Here is a 23,528-nt window from a genome sequence, read left to right as displayed (position 1 = left end):
TCTGCGGAGCTAGTACTTGGCCACAGTAATGCGTTCACTGTGCTGTTTGTAGTAGCTTACTCGCATTCCTATTTTCCTATTCATTATTAAACATACTCCTGCATTACCCCTATTTGATTATGTATTTATAACCCTGTATTCACCTGACCAGAAGTCTTGTTCCTCCTGCCACCAAACTTCACTAAGTCCCACTATATTAACTTTAACCTATCCAGTTCCCTTTTTAAATTTTCTAACCTACCTGCCCGATTAAGGGATCTGACATTACATGCTCCAATCCGTAGAACGCCAGTTTTCTTTCTCCTGATAACAATGTCCTCCTGAGTAGTCCCCGCCCGGAGATCCGAATGGGGGGACTATTTTACCTCTGGAATATTTTACCCAAGAGGATGCCATCATCATTTAAGCATACAGTAAAGCTGCATGCCCTCGGGAAAAATTACGGCTGTAGTTTACCCTTACTTTCAGCCATTCGCAGTACCAGCACAGCAAGGCTGTTTTGGTTAGTGTTACGAGGCCAGATCAGTCAATCATTCAGAGTGTTGCCCCTGCAACTACTGAAAAGGCTGCTGCCTCTCTTATCTGTATCGCTGAGGCACGCAAGCATCCCCACCAACGCCAAGGTCCCATGGTTCATGGGGGGGGGGAGATAGTTAAGGGAAGCGAAAATTTAATAGTCATGGGTGACTGGAATTCGATAGTAGGAAAAGGGAGAGGAGGAAACGTAGTAGGTGAATATGGATTGTGGGGGGAAGAAACTAAAGAGGAAGCCGCCTGGTAGAATTTTGTACAGACCATAACTTAATCATAGCTAACACTTGGTTCAAGAATCTTGAAAGAAGGTTGTATTCATGGAAGAAGCCTGGAGATACTAGAAGGTTTCAGACAGATTATATAATGGTAAGACAGAGATTCAGGAAACAGGTTTTAAATTGTACGACATTTCCAGGGGCAGATATGGACTCTGACCACAATCTATTGGTTATGAACTGTAGATTAAAACTGAAGAAAGTGCATAAAGGTGGGAATTTGAGGAGATGGAACATGGATAAACTGAAAGAACCAGAGGTTGTAGAGAGCTTCAGGGAGAGCATTAGGGAACGATTGACAAGAATGGGGGAAAGAAATACAGTAGAAGAAGAATGGGTAGCTTTGAGAGACGAAATAGTGAAGGTAGCAGAGGATCAAGTAGGTAAAGAGACGAAGGCTAATAGAAATCCTTGGGTAACAGAAGAGATATTGAATTTAATTGATGAAAGGAGAAAATATAAAAATGCAGTAATGAAGCAGTCAAAAAGGAATACAAACGTCTCAAAAGTGAGATGGACAGGAAGTGCAAACTGCCTAAGCAGGGATGGCTACAGGACAAATGTAAGGATGTAGAGGCACATATCACTAGGGGTAAGAGAGATACTGCCTACAGGAAAATTAAAGAGACCTTTGGAGAGAAGAGAACCACTTGTATGAATATCAAGAGCTCAGATGGAAACCCAGTTCTAAGCAAAGAAGGGAAAGCAGAAAGGTGGAAGGAGTATATAGAGGGCCTGTACAAGGCAATGTTCTTGAGGACAATATTATAGAAATGGAAGAGAATGTAGATGAAGATGAAATAGGAGATATGATACTGTGTGGAGAGTTTGACAGAGCACTGAAAGACTTAAGTCAAAACAAGGCCCCGGGAGTAGACAACATTCCTTTAGAACTACTGACAGCCTTGGGAGTGCCAGGCCTAACAAAACTCTACGGTCTGGTGAGCAAGATGTATGAGACAGGTGAAATACCCCCAGACTTCAAGAAGAATATAATAATTCCAATACCAAAGAAAGCAGGTGTTGACAGATGTGAACATTACTGAACTATCAGTTTAATAAGCAAAGGCTGCAAAATACCAACACAAATTCTTTACAGACGAATGGAAAAACTGGTAAAAGCCAACCTCGGGGAAGATCAGTTTGGATTTTGTATAAATGTTGGAACACGTGAGGCACTACTGACCCTATGACATATCTTAGAAGAAAGATTAAGGAAAGGCAAACCTACATTTCTAGCATTTGTAGACTTAGAGAAAGCTTTTGAAAATGTTGACTGGAACACACCTTTTCAAATTCTAAAGGTGGCAGGGGTAAAATACAGGGAGCGAAAGGCTATTTACAATTTGTACAGAAACCAGATGGCAGTTATAAGAGTCGAGGGACATGAAAGGGAAGCAGTGGTTGGGAAGGGAGTAAGACAGGGTTGTAGCCTCTCCCCGATGTTATTCAATCTGTATATTGAGCAAGCAGTAAAGGAAACAAAAGAAAAATTCGGAGTAGGTATTAAAATCCATGGAGAAGAAATAAAAACTTTGAGGTTCGCCGATGACATTGTAATTCTGTCAGAGATAGCAAAGGAGCTGGAAGAGCAGCTGAACGGAATGGACAGTGTCTTGAAAGGAGGATATAAGATGAACATCAACAAAAGCAAAATGATTATAATGGAATGTAGTCTAATTAAATAAGGTGATGCTGAGAGAATTAGATTAGGAAATGAGTCACTTAAAGTAGTAGATGACTTTTGCTATTTGGGGAGCAAAATAACTGATGATGGTCGAAATAGAGAGGATCTAAAATGTCAACTGGCAATGGCAAGGAAAGCATTTCTAAAGAAGAGAAATTTGTTAACATCGAGTATAGATTTAAGTGTCAGGAAGTCGTTTCTGAAAGTATTTGTATGAAGTGTAGCCGAGTATGGAAGTGAAACATGGACGATAAATAGTTTAGACAAGAAGAGAATAGAAGCTTTCGAAATGTGGTGCTACAGAAGAATGCTGAAGATTAGATGGGTAGTTCACATAACTAACGAGGAGGTATTGAATAGAATTGGAGAGAAGAGAAATTTGTAGCACAGCTTGACAAGAAGAAGGGATCGGTTGGTAGGGCATATTCTGAGGCACCAAGGGATCACCAATTTAGTATTGGAGGGCAGCGTGGAGGGTAAAAATAGTAGAGGGAGACCAAGAGATGAATACACTAAACAAATTCAGAAGAATGTAGGTTGCAGTAGGTACTGGGAGATGAAGAAGCTTGCACAGGATAGAGTAGCATGGAGAGCTGCATCGAACCAGTCTCTGGACTGAAGACCACAACAACATGTCCTTTGCTGACAAGTACTAAGGTAAATCATTTATCAAAATCAAGAGTAAAAGAGTGCCCAATGCAGAGCCTGCAGTAATGAGTATGTCTGGAGGGCCCGGTTCCTTACACCCTGCTATTGCAAACAGATGTTACACCATGACACAGTCACAAATTTGAATACAGCAAACAGACATGTCAATAACTGGATGGACATTTCAGAATTTTGTGAAGAGAAAATATAGAGCACATGGGATATTTGCATACTGATCTCCCCCTTCACAGATGCCATGGCTTTACAAATATGATTGATGTTGAACATTTTGAACTTGGGCCATTCACTGTTTCTATTTTGCTTCTTTTTCCACGGTTTAGTACACCTTCTTCCTGTTTTCATGCTTGATCTGTGTCCAGTTTTTGAGGGACGATGACTGGCCCAGCTTACCAATAAATCTGAGGGTGGGGGGGGGGATGCTTTGGGAAGTTTCCCTTGTAGATATTGCTGATGCATGACTGATCATTATGTAAATACAACAAAGTGCACAATAGTGTAGCAAGCTAAAATCCATCATATCCAAACCACCACCTATATTGTATGGCCTACCCCTGTCCAGAATGATCCCAGCCCTGCCCACTGTTACTACTTCATGCATCCTTGTCAATTCCTTATCATTATTTAGAGCCCCTGGGACCTAGGGCTTAGGTCTTCTGCCATACGATTACATCCAGTATCAGATTTGAAGATACTGGTGACTTGGAACTCTGTACTTAGTGTTTCCTGGAACTGTGGCCTACACCTCATTGATGGTTACTACCAGCAGTAGTTCCTCCTCCTCCTCCTCCTCCTCCTCCTCCTCCTCCTCCTCCATAGCTCTCTCTAACTTAAATTTCCTAATTACAGCTGAAATATGCTGCATGTTTTCTATCTAATTCTACATGAGGCTCTTCCCCACTCAGCTGTGACAGCTGGTGAAAGTTCTGGGTGAATTCTCTTTTTCCTGAATTGATTCCAACCTCCTGCCCCTCCTAATACGACATAGTTCATTTCTGATGACTTTCAGCTGTGTGTGAAGGCCATAGATTGATCTTTCTTGTTCTTCTATCAATATGATACCAATGTCAAATTGGATAATTTATGTAAACAAATTGGGAAGAAGATTTTTTATGTAACTTCAAGAAATTTTTGTAAACGAGTGGAAAAAAATGTAATACTGTCTAACACTTTTGTCTTCTGTTAGTTTATATCAATGATTACATCAGGAATAATTGATTGCTACTAGATTTTAAGAGTGTTTTCAATTGTGAATTGGGTTAATGCCAATTATTTGCAGTAAAACTTTGTCCTAGAACTCCATCTTCATAGTTTCAGTTTAGATGAAATATTTCTTGTATTTTACTCATAGGAACATTTTGGTTTTACTATATGTACAAGTACTATAGCAGGATTAGCAGTCAGTCAAGCACTTATCACTATAAAAATAACTGATTTCAGTGCAAGAAATAATCTTGCATGCCACACGGTGAACACCTGGATTTGTAATGTGTCAGTGTGTTTTTTTGCATAACAAGCTCCCAAGGGACTTGAGGCAAGAATGCATACACAAAATACGTGACTGCTACAAAGAAACCTAATGTGAGTTAAACATACGTAGCACCTTGCCATTCCGTGACATTTTTTGTTGAAATGAGTATACTATAAGGAAAGAAGAAATTTTGCATATGCATCAGAGCACTTTGTATTTATTCATGTTGATGTCACGTTTTGTTCACTACCTGTTATTTTGGGTGGCAAAATGATTACATTTATGCAGATTTCTTATATGTTGTAAGTGGGTTAATTTTATCAAAGACATATTATTTATGTGCAGAATTCCAGTTGCACCATGTTCATAAATTTCTCTCTCTCTCTCTCTCTCTCTCTCTCTCTCTCTCTCTCTCTCTCTCTCATTTAATGTGTAAGCACTTGAATTTGACGTTTTATTACAGTTTTATTTACATGGATTGAAAAGCTAATCTTTCATTAACTTCACTTTCTGTCTGAAGTCTGCTGTACCCTTCAGAGTCTATCACATTTTTGCTCTTGATACATAAATATTAACCCTTTAACTGCTTTGGCCGTGTTAATGCGCGCGCCTTTGTACCTGTCCCTGTGTGCTCTGAATGTGTTTACACGCATCACCAGTCCTACCTGGTACTCTGAACGTGTCTACATGTAAAGCGTGTCTACACGTAGACACGTTCAGAGTACCAGGTAAAAGGATTGGTGGCGCGCGTAATCACGTTCAGAGCACACAGGGACAGGTACAAAGGCACACTCGTTAACACGTGCAGAGCAGTTAAAGAGTTAAGTGTATGCTTTTCCAGATTACAGGTAAAAATGTCATTCATTATTGTGATCTTTCTGAATTCCATTCTAGGTGAAAAATACCTGGGAACTTGGAACAATAATATGAAACACGGGTGTGGATTGATTGTTACCTTAGATGGTATTTATTATGAAGGTCTTTTCATGCAGGATGTGTTAGTGGTAAGTAGACAATTTCATTAAGTTTGTATGATAAAAGTTTTCCTCCTGTGCCTATGTTGAGACAGTAGGCAACAGAAAATCTTCAGGTTTCGTATACCAATAATTTTTTTGTTTTAATAGAATCTTTATTATCTAATCTATGATTAGATCACCTTGGAACTGTGCAACTTAGATGCTGTCCTCTAACAATTGTCCATTGCGGTTTGCCTTTTTTGGATATTGAGATATTTTAATGAAACTCTTCTTTCAATGAGTGATTGTGCAAAATGTTGTAAATTATATAAAACTCCATATAAGTTAATTATTGTAATGAGAATGCACGTTCCAATGGTGATGAGCAAACTTCTTTTCGTGGAAGCACTGAGGAGTGCAAGTAAGTTGATAATTCTAGAAAATAGAATCATTAACAGTTAAATGTACCATCATCAGAAAAATAAAAGTGGGACTTCATCAGGCCAGTGAGTATGTTGGGTGACATCATTGTTCAGTGATGCAATTGAGGACAGTTTGTAAATAGAAAAATTTAAGGTACAGAAAATGATCAGTGAATTAATCTCATTCCAGGGGCCTCACCACTCTTTGTTGAGTTCATGCTTGGCTGCCATGGAGCTCCAGCCTCTGCAGCATCTTTTCCCTTCTGTGCTGCATGTCTACCCTCTTGCTATTCTTTTCACCCTCCCTTGGGAACATGTTTGGGATGTTTTTGGGAATGTGTTCTGCATTTTCAGTAGCCTGACATCAGAACAGTCTGTCCACTGTTTTTTTCATTTTTTTTCTTCATTCCCCTTCTCCTATCCTTCCTCCACTTAGGCATTTGGTGTTTCTCTTTTTCTTCTTCTTCTTCTTCCTTCCTGTACACTCGTGAGGGCCGGTGCATGCGTCTGATGTGTAACAGGTGACTCGGTAACACCTAATTCCCAACCCTGGCTTGACAGATACCCTTCACATGCACCCCCTGGTACAGGCCAAGCCCAGGGAGGGGCGATTGCCTTAGCTATTACCTCCTAAAATTGCCAATTGGCCCCTCTGTCAGGTGTTTGGAAGGTGTGATCTGAGATGTGAACAATCACCTAAGGCAGGTGTACCTGCATCTGAGGGGGCTCCCAGATGGAAGGAGCGTGCCATCGGAGACACTGGAAATCATTGGGAATTTTCTCGCAGTAAGACAAACGTCATCTTCACAGTATACGTCTACTCAACATAAATGGAAGGAGGCGAACGATTCAGAGACCCTTCAGTTGCACCATGGTTCCTCATGGTAGCATTTACTGAAGACAGTCTGTCCTTTGCTATGGTAAATCCATGTATTATTCAGAAAGGCATTGCATTTGCTGGCCCTGTTAAATCCTGCCTTTGTTCATGCAATGGCCCTTTGTTTTTGGAGACTACTTCTGATTCTCAAGTATGGCTATCCCGTTTGTGTTGAGGCCCATCTAATGCTGAATTCTTTGCATGGTGTTGTTTACACTAGGCTGCTCAATGGTCTGACTGAGGCAGAAATCCAAACATACCTCTTTGATCAGGGTGTCATTGGAGTCCATCAGGTAATGAAAAAGGTAGATGCATTCTTAGTGCCCACACGCACTCTTTTTCTCGCGTTTGATAGAGTAGTGCTTCCATCAAAGATCAAAGTAGGCTACGATGTTAGCACAGTATGACCATACATTCAGAATCCGATGCGCTGCTACCAGTGTCATTGTTACAACCACACTCGAATGTCCTGTCGACACCCGGCCAAATGTGTAACCTGTGGTAGGGATGATGACAATGTAGATTGCCCACCCCTACTGTATCAATTGCAATGATAATGATGCCGCCTCCTCCTGAGATTGTCCTGTGCACCTCAATGAGTGGACCACCCAGGAGATCCGGCTGAAGGAAAAAGTGCCTTACCCAGTCACTCACAAGTTGTTGGCTAGTTGGAAATCTTGTGTTTTACCATCCGGCGCTTACAGTACTGTTCTTGCTACATCTTGTTCCATGAAGGACATTGCCATGTAAACATGCGACCTCAAATTCAACACTGTGATTGTAAAATTGCCCAGTGTCACAGTAGCTTCCCTGTCTCCTCCTCCAACTGTGTAACAAGTAACCAAACTTTTGTGTCACAGGGCTAAATCACCTGCTACAGCCAGCAGGCCAGAAAAGACAGAAGGAATACTGCCACAATGACTTTTTATGTCCCTCGAGCCAACAAATATCAGAATCATCATATGCCCACTGCAAAAGCTCCAAGAAATCTAACAAAGGCAAATGATCTTCCCCATCGCTGACTCAGAGATCCTCTTCAACAGTGTCATCACGTGCTACCCTCACCCGGCTGATCCCTGTGTCACCAGTGCGCAAAGTCAACCATTTTTCTGCCCTGGATTCTGCAGACCGACAGAGGGAGAATGCCTACACCTCTTTAGATCTCATGGAGCAGGATCCTCCATCCTCTGCACCCTGTAGCAGAGAGTCTTCGTAGACTGGCACTCAGCAGCCACAAAAGTGATATCCCTTCATTTTTTCCCTCCTTCCCTTTCCTCATCATAACTCTCCCCCAGTGGAACATTTGTGGCCTTAGATCTAACAGTTACGGCTGCTCTTGGAATTGCAGCATCCCCTTGTTCTCTGCTTCCAGGAAAAAAAATTGTGTAGTCATGATCACTTTGACCTCTTGCATTTCTTTCCAGTTCACTTTGACCTTCCTCCCAAGTACAGCATTCCATCTCATGGGAGAATAATGCTGCTCATCCAGGATGACATTCATAGTCAAATCATTACTGTGGTTACCCAGCTTCAAGCTGTTACAGTCCTCATTTTCTTTCCTCACTTCACCTTTTCCCTTTGTACTGTTTACATCCCTCCATTATTCGCTGTCATGAGGGCAGACTTCCTCCAGTTTATTGGGCAACTCCCTCACCCCCTCTTCCCCCCCCCCCCCCTCCCCTGCTCGGTGACTTTAATGTTCACCATCCCCTTTGGGGCACTCCCAGAACATGTCACAGAGGTGCCCTCTTGGTTAACCTTCTCAATCAACTTAACTTCATTTGTCTTAACATGGGAGCGTCCATGTTCCTTTCAGACTTCATGCACACCAGTTCTCATTTGAACATCTCCTTCTGCTCTACCCAGCTTGCCTGTCATCTCAAGTGATCCTTTCTCTCTGACACTCATGTAATCATTTTCCATGTGCTATCCATTTGTTCACTCCTACCAAATATATGTGCACACCCAAATGGTGGCAGCCTTCTAAGGCCAACTGGAGGCTTTACTCCTCCCTGGCCACCTTCGATAAACAACATTTCCCCAGTTTTGATGACAAGGTAGACTACCTTATGAGCTTTCTCCTTACCGCCGCAGAACATTCCAGTCCTCGCACTTCATCTTTATCGTGCCATGTCCCAGTCCCTTGGTGAAGTGAGGTGCACTGTGATGCAATTCGTGCGCTCTGCATTTTTAACCGTCATTCTAAGACAGTGATCTGTATTCGTTATAAACAGTTGCGTGCACGGTGTCGTGGATTTCATTTACTAGTTTTTTAACAGTTCCACTCCCTCTACCGTTGTGTAGGCCAACCTCCAATGGCTCTCTGGAACCAAGGTCCTTTCACATATTTCCAGAGGGACAGTAGCAGATGATGTATTAGTGGACCCTTTCGCTATCTCCAACACCTTACACCATTATTTTGTGGAGATTTCTAACTCCGTAGGAAGTGAGTGGAGGAGGCTCGAGCAATACCCTTCTCTCCTCAGAATTGTGAGTGCTGCCTTTACTATGAGGGTGCTAGATTATGCTCTCACTTCATCCCAATCCTCCCACACTCCCCTTCATAAGTACAGTCACTCCTGGGCAGAGAGCACATTTCCCAGATGCTGGCGTGAAGCCACTGTCACACCCATACTTAAGCTCAGTAAGGATAAACAACTTCCTTCTAGCTACTACCCCATTTCTCTCGCCAGCTGTGTTAGTGAGGTGATGGAACATATGATTCACAACCAGCTGGTACGGTGGCTTGAGTCTCGCAATTTACTAACAACCGTACAATGTGGATTTTGAGCACGCCGTTCTGCAGTTGACCGTCTTGTCACTTTGTCAACCCATACCATGAATGGTTTTCTACAGAAATACCAGACTGTGCCCATGTTTTTTGATATGGAGAAAGCCTGTGACACATGCTGGAGGACTGGAATCCTCTGTGTACTCCACAGGTACGGCTGCTGAGGCCGCCTGCTCCATTTCCTTCAGGAATTTTAAGAGACAGAGCTTTCAAGGTCCACGTGTGTTCCATCCTGTTGGACACCTTTATCCAGGAAAACAAGTTCGCGAGTGTCATCCTCTTTGTTATCGCCATAACCCTATTATGGCCTGTCTCCCTCCGAGCATCTCCGGCTCCCCTGTTTTCAACGATTTTGCAATCTATTGCAGTTTTCCACTGACTTGTCATCTGGACCAGAAACTTAAGCATTGTCTCAATCACCTTTATTCGTGGAGCATTGACATGGATTTCACTTTTCCACTGACAAAACTGTTTGTGTGAATTTCTGGTGGAGCATTGGGTTTCTTCCACCGTCTTGACACATCTTGGGCCTGTTGCTCTTCTGTTCATTGAAGCTACAAAATTCCTGGGGATCGTGCTTGATACAAAACTTTCTTGGTCCTTATCTGGCCACCCGCTGTATCTGGTCCCTCAATGTCCTCCGTGTCCTAAGTGGTACTTCATGGGGAGTGGATCGGATCACCCTTCTCTGGCTATACCTATCTCATGTGCATTCGAAACTAGACTATGGGTGTTTCACTTATGCATCTGCACTTCCGTCCATCTTATGCCATCTAAATACAATCCACTATTGTGGCATCCATTTGGCCACTGGCACTTTTTACACCAGCCCCTTTGAGAGTCTACATGCAGATGTTACCAAACTACCGCTGTCATACCGAGGTGATGTTCTCCTCAGCGGATATGCATGCCATTTTCCATGTCAGTCCACCTATCCTATGCCTCCTTATTCAATGACTACTTTGACTGCCAGTATGGAATGCGTCCCTCTTCTCTGTTATCTCCAGAAGTTTGCTTTCGGCTATTACTCCGGCAGCTTAACTTAATGCTACCTGCCATTTTCCTGATGGGTGTGAACTCTTCACCACCTTGGCTTCGTGTGGTGGCCTGAGTTCACCTAGGACCTCATTCACTTCCTAAGGACAATATTCCAGACTCGCTATATCACCGTAAGTGTTTCAGCCTTCACAAGGAACTTCGCGACAGTACCTTTGTGTACAATTACAGCTGTCTGAATGAACATGGTGTTGGGCGTACTGTTATTTATTTACATGTCAAGTTCTGTAGGACAAAATTGAGGAGCAAATCTCCAAGCTCGTGGAACATGTCAGTACATGAAATTACAACAAAATAAAATGTTTGTGAACCCAAAAAAAGCCAAGCCATAAGTTTAAGTAAAAGCAATCAACAATAAAACATAAGCATCAGCTTAATTTTTCAAGGAACTCCTCGACAGAATAGAAGGAGTTTTGATTTGAAAGCGCATGGATTTCTGCTATAATTTTTGAATTCCTGTGGTCATCATCATCATCAGCTTGGACAGTTTTCAGCCTCTGGCCGGGTCTGTATGGAACATAAGCCTCTCCATCGTCTTCTGTCTTGCCACCATCTCTTCGTCTTCACCTTGGTCCAGTCTTCTCCTTTCTTCTGGACGCATTCCTCTACTCCTTTCAGCCATCTGTCTCTCGGTCTTCCTCTTTTACACGTACATTTATACTCCACAAGCCACTCAACAGTGTGTGGCGAAGGGCACTTTACGTGCCACTGTCATTACCTCCCTTTCCTGTTCCAGTTGCGTATGGTTCGCGGGAAGAACGACTGCCAGAAAGCCTCCCTGCACGCTCGAATCTCTCTAATTTTACATTCGTGATCTCCTCGGGAGGTATAAATAGGGGGAAGCAATATATTCGATACCTCATCCAGAAATGCACCCTCTCGAAACCTGGACAGCAAGCTACACCGCGATGCAGAGTGCCTCTCTTGCAGAGTCTGCTACTTGAGTTTGCTAAACATCTCCGTAATGCTATCACGCTTACCAAATATCCCTGTGACGAAACGCGCCGCTCTTCTTTGGCTCTTCTCTATCTCCTCCGCCAACCCGACCTGGTACAGATCCCACACTGATAAGCAATACTCAAGTATAGGTCAAACGAGTGTTTTGTAAGCCACCTCCTTTGTTGACGGACTACATTTTCTAAGCACTCTCCCAATGAATCTCAACCTGGCACCCGCCTTACCAAAAAATTAATTTTATATGATCATTCGTCAGTAGGAAAAGGGAGAGAAGGAAACATAGTAGGTGAATATGGATTGGGGGGAAGAAATGAAAGAGGAAGCCGCCTTGTAGAATTTTGCACAGAGCATAACGTAATCATAGCTAACACTTGGTTCAAGAATCATAAAAGAAGGTTGTATACCTGGAAGAATCCTGGAGATACTAATAGGTATCAGATGATTATATAATGGTAAGACAGAGATTTAGGAACCAGGTTTTAAATTGTAAGACATTTCCAGGGGCAGATGTGGATTCTGACCACAATCTATTGGTTATGAACTGCAGATTGAAACTGAAGAGACTGCAAAAAGGTGGGAATTTAAGGAGATGGGACCTGGATAAACTGAAAGAACCAGAGGTTGTAGAGAGTTTCAGGGAGACCATAATGGAACAATTGACAGGAATGGGGGAAAGAAATACAGTAGAAGAAGAATGGGTAGCTCTGAGGGATGAAGTAGTGAAGGCAGCAGAGGATCAAGTAGGTAAAAAGATGAGGGCTGATAGACATCCTTGGGTAACAGAAGAAATATTGAATTTAATTGATGAAAGGACAAAATATAAAAATGCGGTAAATGAAGCAGGCAAAAGGGAATACAAACGTCTCAAAAATGAGATCGACAGAAAGTGCAAAATGGCTAAGCAGGGATGGCTAGAGAACAAATGTAAGGATGTAGAGGCTTGTCTCACTAGGGGTAAGATAGATACTGCCTACAGGAAAATTAAAGAGACCTTTGGAGAGAAGAGAACCACTTGTATGAATATCAAGAGCTCAGGTGGCAACCCAGTTCTAAGCAAAGAAGGGAAAGCAGAAAGGTGGAAGGAGTATATAGAGGGTTTATACAAGGGCGATGTACTTGAGGACAATATTATGGAAATGGAAGAGGATGTAGATGAAGATGAAATGGGGGATAAGATACTGCGTGAAGAGTTTGACAGAGCACTGAAAGACCTGAGTCGAAACAAGGCCCCGGGAGTAGACAACATTCCATTAGAACTACTGATGGCCCTGGGAGAGACAGTCATGACAAAACTCTACCATCTGGTGAGCAAGATGTATGAGACAGGCGAAATACCCACAGACTTCAAGAAGAATATAATAATACCAATACCAAAGAAAGCAGGTGTTGACAGATGTGAAAATTACCAAACAATCAGTTTAATAAGTCACAGCTGCAAAATACTAACGTGAATTCTTTACAGACGAATGGAAAAACTGGTAGAAGCGGACATCGGGGAAGATAAGTTTGGATTCCGTAGAAATGTTGGAACACGTGAGGCAATACTAACCTTACGACTAAGATTAACCTTACGACTAAGATTAAGAAAAGGCAAACCTACGTTTCTAGCATTTGTAGACTTAGAGAAAGCTTTTGACAATGTTAACTGGAATACTCTCTTTCAAATTCTGAAGGTGGCAGGGGTAAAATACAGGGAGCGAAAGTCTATTTACAATTTGTACAGAAACCAGATGGCAGTTATAAGAGTCGAGGGGCATGAAAGGGAAGCAGTGGTTGGGAAAGGAGTGAGACAGGGTTGTAGCCTCTCCCCGATGCTATTCAATCTGTATATTGAACAAGCAGTAAAGGAAACAGAAGAAAAATTCGGAGTAGGTATTAAAATCCATGGAGAAGAAGTAAAAACTTTGAGGTTCGCCGATGACATTGTAATTCTGTCAGAGACAGCAAAGGACTTGGAAGAGCAGTTGAACGGAATGGACAGTGTCTTGAAAGGAGGATATAAGATGAACATCAACAAAAGCAAAACGAGGATAATGGAATGTAGTCTAAATCGGGTGATGCTGAGGGGATTAGATTAGGAAATGAGTCACTTAAAGTAGTAAAGGAGTTTTGCTATTTGGGAGTAAAATAACTGACGATGGTCGAAGTAGAGAGGATATAAAATGTAGACTGGCAATGGCAAGGAAATCGTTTCTGAAGAAGAGAAATTTGTTAACATCGAGTATAGATTTAAGTGTCAGGAAGTCGTTTCTGAAAGTATTTGTATGGAATGTAGCCATGTATGGAAGTGAAACTTGGACGATAACCAGTTTGGACAAGAAGAGAATAGAAGCTTTCGAAATGTGGTGCTACAGAAGAATGCTGAAGATAAGGTGGGTAGATCACATAACTAATGAGGAGGTATTGAATAGGATTGGGGAGAAGAGACGTTTGTGGCACAACTTGACTAGAAGAAGGGATTGGTTGGTAGGACATGTTTTGAGGCATCAAGGGATCACAAATTTAGCATTGGAGGGCAGCGCGGAGGGTAAAAATCGTAGAGGGAGACCAAGAGATCAATACACTAAGCAGATTCAGAAGGATGTAGGTTGCAGTAGGTACTGGGAGATGAAGAAGCCTGCACAGGATAGAGTAGCATGGAGAGCTGCATCAAACCAGTCTCAGGACTGAAGACCACAACAACAACAACATGATCATTCCACTTCAAAACATTCCGTACGCATACTCCCAGATATTTTACAGAAGTAACTGCTACCAGTGTTTGTTCCGCTATCATATAATCATACAATGAAGGATTCTTCTTTCTATGTATTCGCAACACATTACATTTGTCTATGTTAAGGGTCAGTTGCCACTCCCTGCACCAAGTGCCTATCCGCTGTAGATCTTCCTGCATTTCGCTGCAATTTTTTAATGCTGCAACTTTTCTATATACTACAGCATCATTCACGAAAAGCTGCATGGAACTTCTGACACTATCTACTAGGTCATTTATACAGGGTGTTACAAAAAGGTACGGCCAAACTTTCAGGAAACATTCCTCACACACAAAGAAAGAAAATATGTTATGCAGACATGTGTCCGTAAATGCTTACTTTCCTTGTTAGAGCTCATTTTATTACTTCTCTTCAAATCACATTAATCATGGAATGGAAACACACTGCAGCAAAATGTACCAGCGTGACTTCAAACACTTTGTTACACGAAATGTTCAAAATGTCCTATGTTAGCGAGGATACCTGCATCCACCCTCCGTCGCATGGAATCCCTGATGCGCTGATGCAGCCCTGGAGAATGGCGTATTGTATCACAGCCGTCCACAATACGAGCACGAAGAGTCTCTACATTTGGTAATTTGGTACCGGGGTTGCATAGACAAGAGCTTTCAAATGCCCCCATAAATGAAAGTCAAGAGGGTTGAGGTCAGGAGAGCGTGGAGGCCATGGGATTGGTCCGCCTCTACCAATCCATTGGTCACCGAATCTGTTGTTGAGATGCGTACGAACACTTCGACTGAAATGTGCAGGAGCTCCATCGTGCATGAACCACATGTTGTGTCGTACTTGTAAAGGCACATGTTCTAGCAGCACAGGTAGAGTATCCCGTATGAAATCATGAAAACATGCTCCATTGAGCGTAGGTGGAAGAACTTGGGGCCTAATCAAGACACCACCAACAATGCCTGCCCAAACGTTCACAGAAAATCTGTGTTGATGACGTGATTCCACAATTGCCTGCGGATTCTCGTCAGCCCACACATGTTGATTGTGAAAATTTACAATTTGATATCGTTGGAATGAAGCCTCATCCGTAAAGAGAACATTTGCACTGAAATGAGGATTGGCACATTGTTGGATGAACCACTCGCAGAAGTGTTTGTGGAGGCCAATCAGCTGCTGATAGTGCCTGCACACGCTGTACATGGTACGGAAACAACTGGCTCTCCCGTAGCACTCTCCATACAGTGACGTGGTCAACGTTACCTTGTACAGCAGCAACTTCTCTGACGCTGACATTAGCGTTATCGTCAACTGCACGAAGAATAGCGTCGTCCATTGCAGGTGTCCACGTCGTTCAAGGTCTTGCCCAGTCGCGAGTCATAGGTTGGAATGTTCCGTGCTCCCTAAGACGCCGATCAATTGCTTCGAACGTCTTCTGTCGGGACACCTTCGTTCTGGAAATCTGTCTCGATACAAACGTACCGCGCCACGTCTATTGCCCCGTGCTAATCCATACATCAAATGGGCATCTGCCAACTCCGCATTTGTAAACATTGCCCTGACTGCAAAACCACGTTCGTGATGAACACTAACCTGTTGATGCTACGTACTGATGTGCTTAATGCTAGTACTGTAGAGCAATGAGTCACATGTCATCACAAGCACCGAAGTCACCATTACCTTCCTTCAATTCGGCCAACTGGCATTGAATCGAGGAAGTACAGTACATACTGATGAAACTAAAATGAGCTCTGACATGGAAATTAAGCGTTTCCGGACACATGTCCACATAACAGCTTTTCTTTACTTGTGTGTGAGGAATGTTTCCTAAAAGTTTGGCCGTACCTTTTTGTAACACCCTGTATATATTGTGAAAAGCAATGGTCCCTTAACACTCCCCTGTGGCACGCCAGAGGTTACTTTAACGCCTGTAGACGTCTCTCCATTGAGAACACATGCTGTGTTCTGTTTGCTAAAAACTCTTCAATCCAGCCACACAGCTGGTCTGATATTCCATAGGCTCTTACTTTGTTTATCAGGCGACAGTGTGGAACTGTATCGAATGCCTTCTGGAAGTCAAGGAAAATGGCATCTACCTTGAAGCCTGTATCTAATATTTTCTGGGTCTCATGTACAAATAAAGCGAGTTGGGTCTCACATGATCGCTGTTTCCAGAATCCATGTTGATTCCTACAGAGTAGATTCTGGGTTTCCAGAAATGACATGATACGCGAGCAAAAAACATGTTCTAAAATTCTACAACAGATCGATGTCAGAGATATAGGCCTATAGTTTTGCACATCTGCTTGACGACCCTTCTTAAAAACTGGAACTACCTGTGCTCTTTTCCAATTATTTGGAACCTTCCATTCCTCTAGAGACTTACGGTTCAAGGCTGTTAGAAGGGGGCAAGTTCTTTCGCGTACTCTGTGTAGAATCAAATTGGTATCCCGTCAGATCCAGTGAACTTTCCTCTGTTGAGTGATTCCAGTTGCTTTTCTATTCCTTGGAAACTTATTTCGATGTCAGCCATTTTTTCGTTCGTGCAAGGATTTAGAGAAGGAACTGCAGTGCGGTCTTCCTCTGTGAAACAGCTTTGGAAAAAGATGTTTAGTATTTCAGCTTTACACGTGTCATCCTCTGTTTCATTGCCATTATCCTCCCAGAATGTCTGGATATGCTGTTTCGATCCACTTACTGATTTAACGTAAGACCAGAACTTCCTAGGATTTTCTGTCAGTTGGTACATAGAATTTTACTTTCGAATTCACTGAACACTTCACGCATAGCCCTCCTTATGCTAACTTTGACATCATTTAGCTTCTGTTTGTCTGAGAGGTTTTGGTTGCATTTAAATTTGCAGTGAAGCTCTCTTTGCTTTCGCAGTAGTTTCCTAACTTTGTTGTTGAACCACGGTGGGTTTTTCCCGTCCCTCACAGTTTTACTCGGCATTACCTGTCTAAAACGCATTTTACAATTGCCTTGAACTGTTTCCATAAACACTCAACATTGTCAGTGTTGAAACAGAAATTTTCATTTTGATCTGTTAGGTAGTCTGAAATCTGCCTCTTATTACTCTTGCTAAACCGATAAACCTTCCTCCCTTTTTTTATATTCCTATTTACTTCCATATTCAGGGATGCTGCAACGGCCTTATGGTCACTGATTCCCTGTTCTGTGCTTACAGAGTCGAAAAGTTTGGGTCTGTTTGTTCTCAGTAGGTCCAAGATGTCATCTCCATGAGTGGGCTCTCTGTTTAATTGCTCGAGGTAATTTTCGGATAGTGCACTCAGTATAATGTCACTCGATGCTCTGTCCTTACCACCTGTCCTAAACATCTGAGTGACCCAGTCTACATCTGGTAAATTGAAATCTCCACCTAAGACTATAACATGCTGAGGAAATTTATGTGAAATGTATTCCAGATTTTCTCTCAATTGTTCTGCCACTAATGCTGCTGAGTCGGGAGGTTGGTAAAAGGAGCCAATTATTAACTAGCTCGGTTGTTGAATATAACTCCACCCATAATAATTCACAGGAACTATCCACTTCCATTTCACTTCAAAATAAACTACTACTAATAGTGACAAACACGCCACCACTGGTTGAATGCAATCTATCCTTTCTAAACACCGTCTGTGCCTTTGTAAAAATTTTGGCAGAATTTATCTCTGGCTTCAGCCAGCTTTCCACTCGGCTCTGTACCAAAGGTCCGCAGTCAGTCCTGTCGATGATGCTGCAGATGGTGAGCTCTGCTTTCATCCCGCTAGTGAGACTGGTAGCCTTCACCAAATCAGATAGCCACCGGAAGCCAGAAAGGATTTCCTCCGATCCATAGCGACACATATCATTGGTGCCAACATGAGCGACCACCTGCAGATGGGCGCACCCTGTACCCTTCATGGCATCTTGAAGGACCCTTTCCATATCTGGAATGACTCCCCCCGGTATGCACACAGAGTGCACATTGGTTTTCCCCCCCTCCCTTGCAGCTATATCCCTAAAGGGCCCTATTATGCACCTGATGTTGGAGCTCCAAACTACCAGTAAGCCCACTCTCTGTGACTGCCCGGATCTTGCAGACTGAGGGGCAACCTCTGGAACAGGACAAGCAGCCATGTCCGACCGAAGATCAGTATCAGTTGGAGACAGAGCCTGAAACCGGTTCGTCAGACAAACTGGAGAGACCTTCCGTTCAGCCCTCCAGAATGTCTTTCACCCCCTGCCACACCTTGAGACGGCCTCCCACTCTACCATGGGTGAGGGGTCAGCCTCAATGTGGGCAGTATCCTGGGCAGCCACAGCCGTAGTCCGATCGGGGGTTGTGTGGGACAAGCTGGCCGTCCCCGACAAACCCCCATCCATTCCCCCACAGTGATGCCCACTGGCAACAGCCTCAAGCTGTGTGACCAAAGCCAACACTGCCTGAAGCTGGGAGCGAAGGGATGCCTACTCAGCCCGCATCCAAACACGGCAGTCGCAGTCCCTATCCATGCCTAATACTGTTGTGCAAAGAACGTCTGAACTAATCTGCAGAGAGCACAAACAGTTCGACACAAAATTTAAACAGTTATTAAAATACAAGATTGCCTAGTAAACGCAGTAATGCTGCTACTTGCGCACTGCTGACACACTGCTCGGCGACAGAAGGCTAACTCTACTGTCAGTAACGTACAAAGACTATTTGAAAGAAATAAACAAATGACAGATGACTACGTGACTTTACAAGTCACAGATATTAAAATGCAAATCTGCCCCTGCTAATTACGAAACTACACAATGATTTGACGGATTTAACTAAACAAGTGTGCTAAGAACACTCAAACAAATTTTCAACTTGACTACTACACTTATATGAACGCTAAATAAGCCACTTGCTGCTACTTGCGCACTTTGACACACTGCTCGGCGGCTTGGTCTCTTTCCTTCCAGTTTCATCTCATGTATCCTCCTAGACATCCTCTTCTCATCCTGTAACGGTTCCAGCTTCATTAACTCTCTGATCCTCTCATTTCTTAACCTGGCTCTCTTAGTCACTCCAGTACTGTTTCTCAAGAATTTCATCTCACTACCTTGTACTTTGCTTTTCTCTATTCCTTTCGTAACCCAGGTTTCTGATGCATATGCCAGGATCAGGACATAGTGTGACCGGTATATAACCTTTTTACTGATTTGAGTTACATCCTTGCTTCATATCAGGCTTCTGACACTCTTCCGAAATGCTTCTGCTTTTCTACCCCACTCATTTATTTCTCTGTCATTTTTTCCATCTTCCTGTTTCAGGCTTCCTAGGTACTTGAAACTCTCCACTCTCCTCAATCGTTCCCCACCAATTGTCATTCCAGTTGTTCCTATCTCCTTCTTTCTTGTTGTGATAATCATCTTACTCTTGTACTTCCTCCTCCATATTCCCCCAGATCATCAGATCATCTGCAAACACCATAGCTTTCATCTTCCTTTTGCCAGTTACTTGTGCTGTTGTACTCATTATATCATCCATCACTAAAATGAAGAGTAACGGTGAAAGTGCACTTCCCTGCCTCAAACCATTCTTCTGTTCAATCCAAGATGATCTCTCTCCTCCCACTTTCACACAGCTCACACTTCCATGGTACATTTCCCTTATCCTCCAAATAAACTGCTTTTGCTACTCCTCTGTTCTCCAGGGTTTTCCTCACTTTGCTTCTACATACACTATCATACGCTTTTTCAATGTCCAGGAAGGTCATTAGTAGATCTATTCCATATTCATAGTGGTTTCCTGCAGTTGTCTTACAGCAAAAATTAGATCCGCCGTCGACCTTCCTGTTCTGAAGTCATGTTGCTCTTCTCTCATTCTTCCTTCTAATTTTGCCCAAATTTGTGCTTCCAAAATTTTCTCAAAAATTTTGCACAGTGACTCACCAATGTTATCCCCAGATAATTGTTGCACTCTTTTCTATTTCCCTTCTTAAAGATCGTGACAATTATGCCCCTCTTTCAGTTTTCTGGGATCCTCTTCGGTCTCCACACAATTTTCATTAATCGATTCCTGTGGTAGCTTATTGTAAATGGATGCAGCAGTATACGCACGCCTTTCTGCACAAGAGTTAAGGAAGTCCGATCCAAATGCAGGTTTGATTTCTGCAGAGTATTAACTGAGTGAAAGCTACTAATTCTTGGGAATAAGCTGATATTGTTAACAAGAAATGACAGTAAGGAATATATATATATATATATATATATATATATATATATATATATATATATATATATTGAGAAGCCAACGTCAAAATACCCAGATTTGTGAACAGGGGTCGACAAGAGGTTCGTGAACTTACACCCCTTATTGCCCGAAATGCCCTCCTCTGAGCCAAAAATATCCATTTAGAATGGGAAGAGTTACCCCCAGAATATTATACCATATGACATAAGCAATTGAAAATAAGCAAAGTAGACAAAGTTTCATGTCGAACGATCATTCACTTCAGATACCGTTCGAATAGTAAAAATGGCAGCATTAAGTCTTTGAACAAGATCCTGAACATGGGCTTTCCATGACAGTCTACTATCTATCTGAACACCTAGAAATTTGGACTGTTCAGTTTCACTAATCATATGTCCATTCTGTGAAATTAAAATGTCAGGTTTTGTTGAATTGCATGTTAGAAACTGTAAAAACTGAGTCTTGGTGTGATTTAGTGTTAGTTTATTTTTTACAAGCTATGAAATTACGTCATGAAATGCACTATTTGAAACTAAGCCAATTTTGCACACAACATCCTTTACTACCAAGCTAGTGTCATCAGCAAACAGAAATATTTAAGAGTTACCTTAATACTAGAGGGCAAATCATTTATATAAATAAGGAACAGGCACGACGGTTCCACATGTCAGTGGCGGTTTCCCGACAGTATCTGTTCCACATGTTAGTGGCGGCTGATTTGTGTTTCAAGGCTCCACAACCTTGATCCTACCAACTGGCACATGTCAGACCAAAATACAATTACAAGTAAAATCATGGTTCGTGTATGTAATAACAAAAGTACCCCAGGTGGTGAAATCCACCCACCTAGCAGAAAGGTGGCAACCGGTCTATCGGATTCTGGGGAGACCGGACCTACACGACTTGTGAGTGGATCGGAGCACTCTGGAAAACTTCCCAAAAATGAAGATTACATTGGAACAGTAAACATACGGACACTAATACAAACCGGAAAATTATACACATTAACAGAAGAATTAAAGAAGCTGAAAATCCAAATCCTAGCAGTACAAGAGACCAGATTTCCTGATAATCAAATCACTGACTACAATGGCTTCAGAATTTTCAAAAGTGGAACGGACAGAAAAATTGGTAAAGGGGCAAACATGCTTGGTATGGCCTTTATGGTCGAAAAATCCTCAGTTAAATTTGTAAAATCTGTAAAAACTATTAGCAATAGACTAATGTTTCTTAGGTTGAAACACAAGAATAAATATTACACCCTAATTAATGTTCACGCACCCTGCAACGTTGACAATAGAAAGGACCTAGACAATGTGGATAAATTTTGGGAACGATTAGAACTTGAAATGTCAAAGATACCGAGGAATGATGTCAAAATACTTCTTGGAGATTTCAATGCACAGATTGGCAGAGAAAAGAAATACAGGAAGACGGTTGGGCTATACGCAGCACACAAATTGACCAACAAAAATGGCATGCGACTAATCCAACTTTGTCAACAATTCAACATGAAAATCAGCTCAACGTCGTTCAATAAGAAACCAAGAAAACAGAAGACCTGGAGATCCCCTATAAGCCAATTGGGAGAATTTCAAATTGACCATGTGGCCATCTCATATAACTTCCAAAACGAGATCAGAGATATCCAGGTTAGGAGAGGTGCAAATATTGACTCAGATCATTATCTCACAAGAGTTCGGGTCCAATTCACCCCAAGAAGGAAAACACCAAGAATTCCACCAGCAATCCCAAAATTTGACCTACAAAAACTAACAGAATCAGAAACAATTAAAAAATGGGAAAATTCTCCCGCAAACAACTGGGAAACATTCAAGGAAAAAATCACAAAAATAGCGAAGGAGCAAATACCACTGAAGAAGCAGCACAAACATCCATGGTGGAATATGGAATGCGAAAAGGCAATTCAAGTTCGTACAGAAGCCTTTGCGAAGTACAGTTCAAATAAAAATGAGAAAACTCTTCAAAACTTTTTAGAAACACGGAAACTTTCAAATAAACTTATTAGACAAGAGAAGAGAAAGTATGTAACTCAGCAACTGGAATCAATAGAAGCAGATTTTAAAAATTATAATACGCATGGATTCTACAAAACTTTTGCAAACCAAATTAAAGGGTATATCCCTCAAAATGTCTGTTTTCGGAAATCAGATGGGAATCTGGCACTAAGCGACGAAGAAAACTGTGAAGAATTAGCCAAATATTTTGAAACGCTACTAAACTGTCCAGAACCAACAGAAGCTCTTCCAATATCCAGCACTAAAGCCCCGCAACAGCAAGACTGTACCGCCAACTGAAGAAGAAATTATCAAACACATAAACAAACTCAAAAATAACAAAGCATCAGGAGAAGATGGAAATGTAGCCGAATTTCTCAAAAGTCTAGGGTCTAACTCAAGAAATGAGCTAGTTAAAATTATTCAAAACATATGGGTTACTGAAGAAATACCAGAAGATTGGAAATGTGCCCTAATACATCCGTTACATAAAAAAGGGGATAAATCGGATGTGAACAACTATAGAGGAATCTCCTTACTTGCCGTCACATACAAGATATTATCAGCTTGTCTTCTTGAAAGAACACAAAAACTGCTAGAACCCAAAATCTCAGATTTCCAAGCTGGTTTCAGACCAAACAGATCATGTCCAGAACAAATTTTAAACTTGAAATTGATTACAAGGATGAGACAAATGCGAAGGAAGCCTACAGTATATGTCTTTGTCGACTTTAAAAAGGCATATGATTCAATTCACAGACCCACACTATTTAAAATTCTTGAAGAACAAGGACTGGATAAGAAGACACGGAACATCATAGAGCAGACATTAACAAATACAAAATGCAAAGTGAAATTCATGGGAAAACTTTCAAAATCATTTGAGATAAAAA

The 23,528-nt window shown here is 42.0% G+C and overlaps 1 protein-coding gene across 1 annotated transcript in view; it reads left to right on the top strand.

The window, feature by feature from the left end:
* The window catches only part of LOC126235735 (alsin), a 234,067-nt gene that overhangs the window by 136,807 nt on the left and 73,732 nt on the right, over positions 1-23,528 (top strand). Inside the window, exon 7 of the mRNA XM_049944514.1 lies at positions 5,528-5,637. Coding sequence (XP_049800471.1) covers positions 5,528-5,637 — 110 coding nt within the window. The remainder of the gene's footprint in view (positions 1-5,527; positions 5,638-23,528) is intronic.

The sequence above is a fragment of the Schistocerca nitens genome, chromosome 2 (genome assembly GCF_023898315.1).
Source record: "Schistocerca nitens isolate TAMUIC-IGC-003100 chromosome 2, iqSchNite1.1, whole genome shotgun sequence".
In the NCBI taxonomy this organism is placed as follows: Eukaryota; Metazoa; Arthropoda; class Insecta; order Orthoptera; family Acrididae; genus Schistocerca; species Schistocerca nitens.
This window is presented reverse-complemented; position numbering and strand designations above follow the sequence as displayed.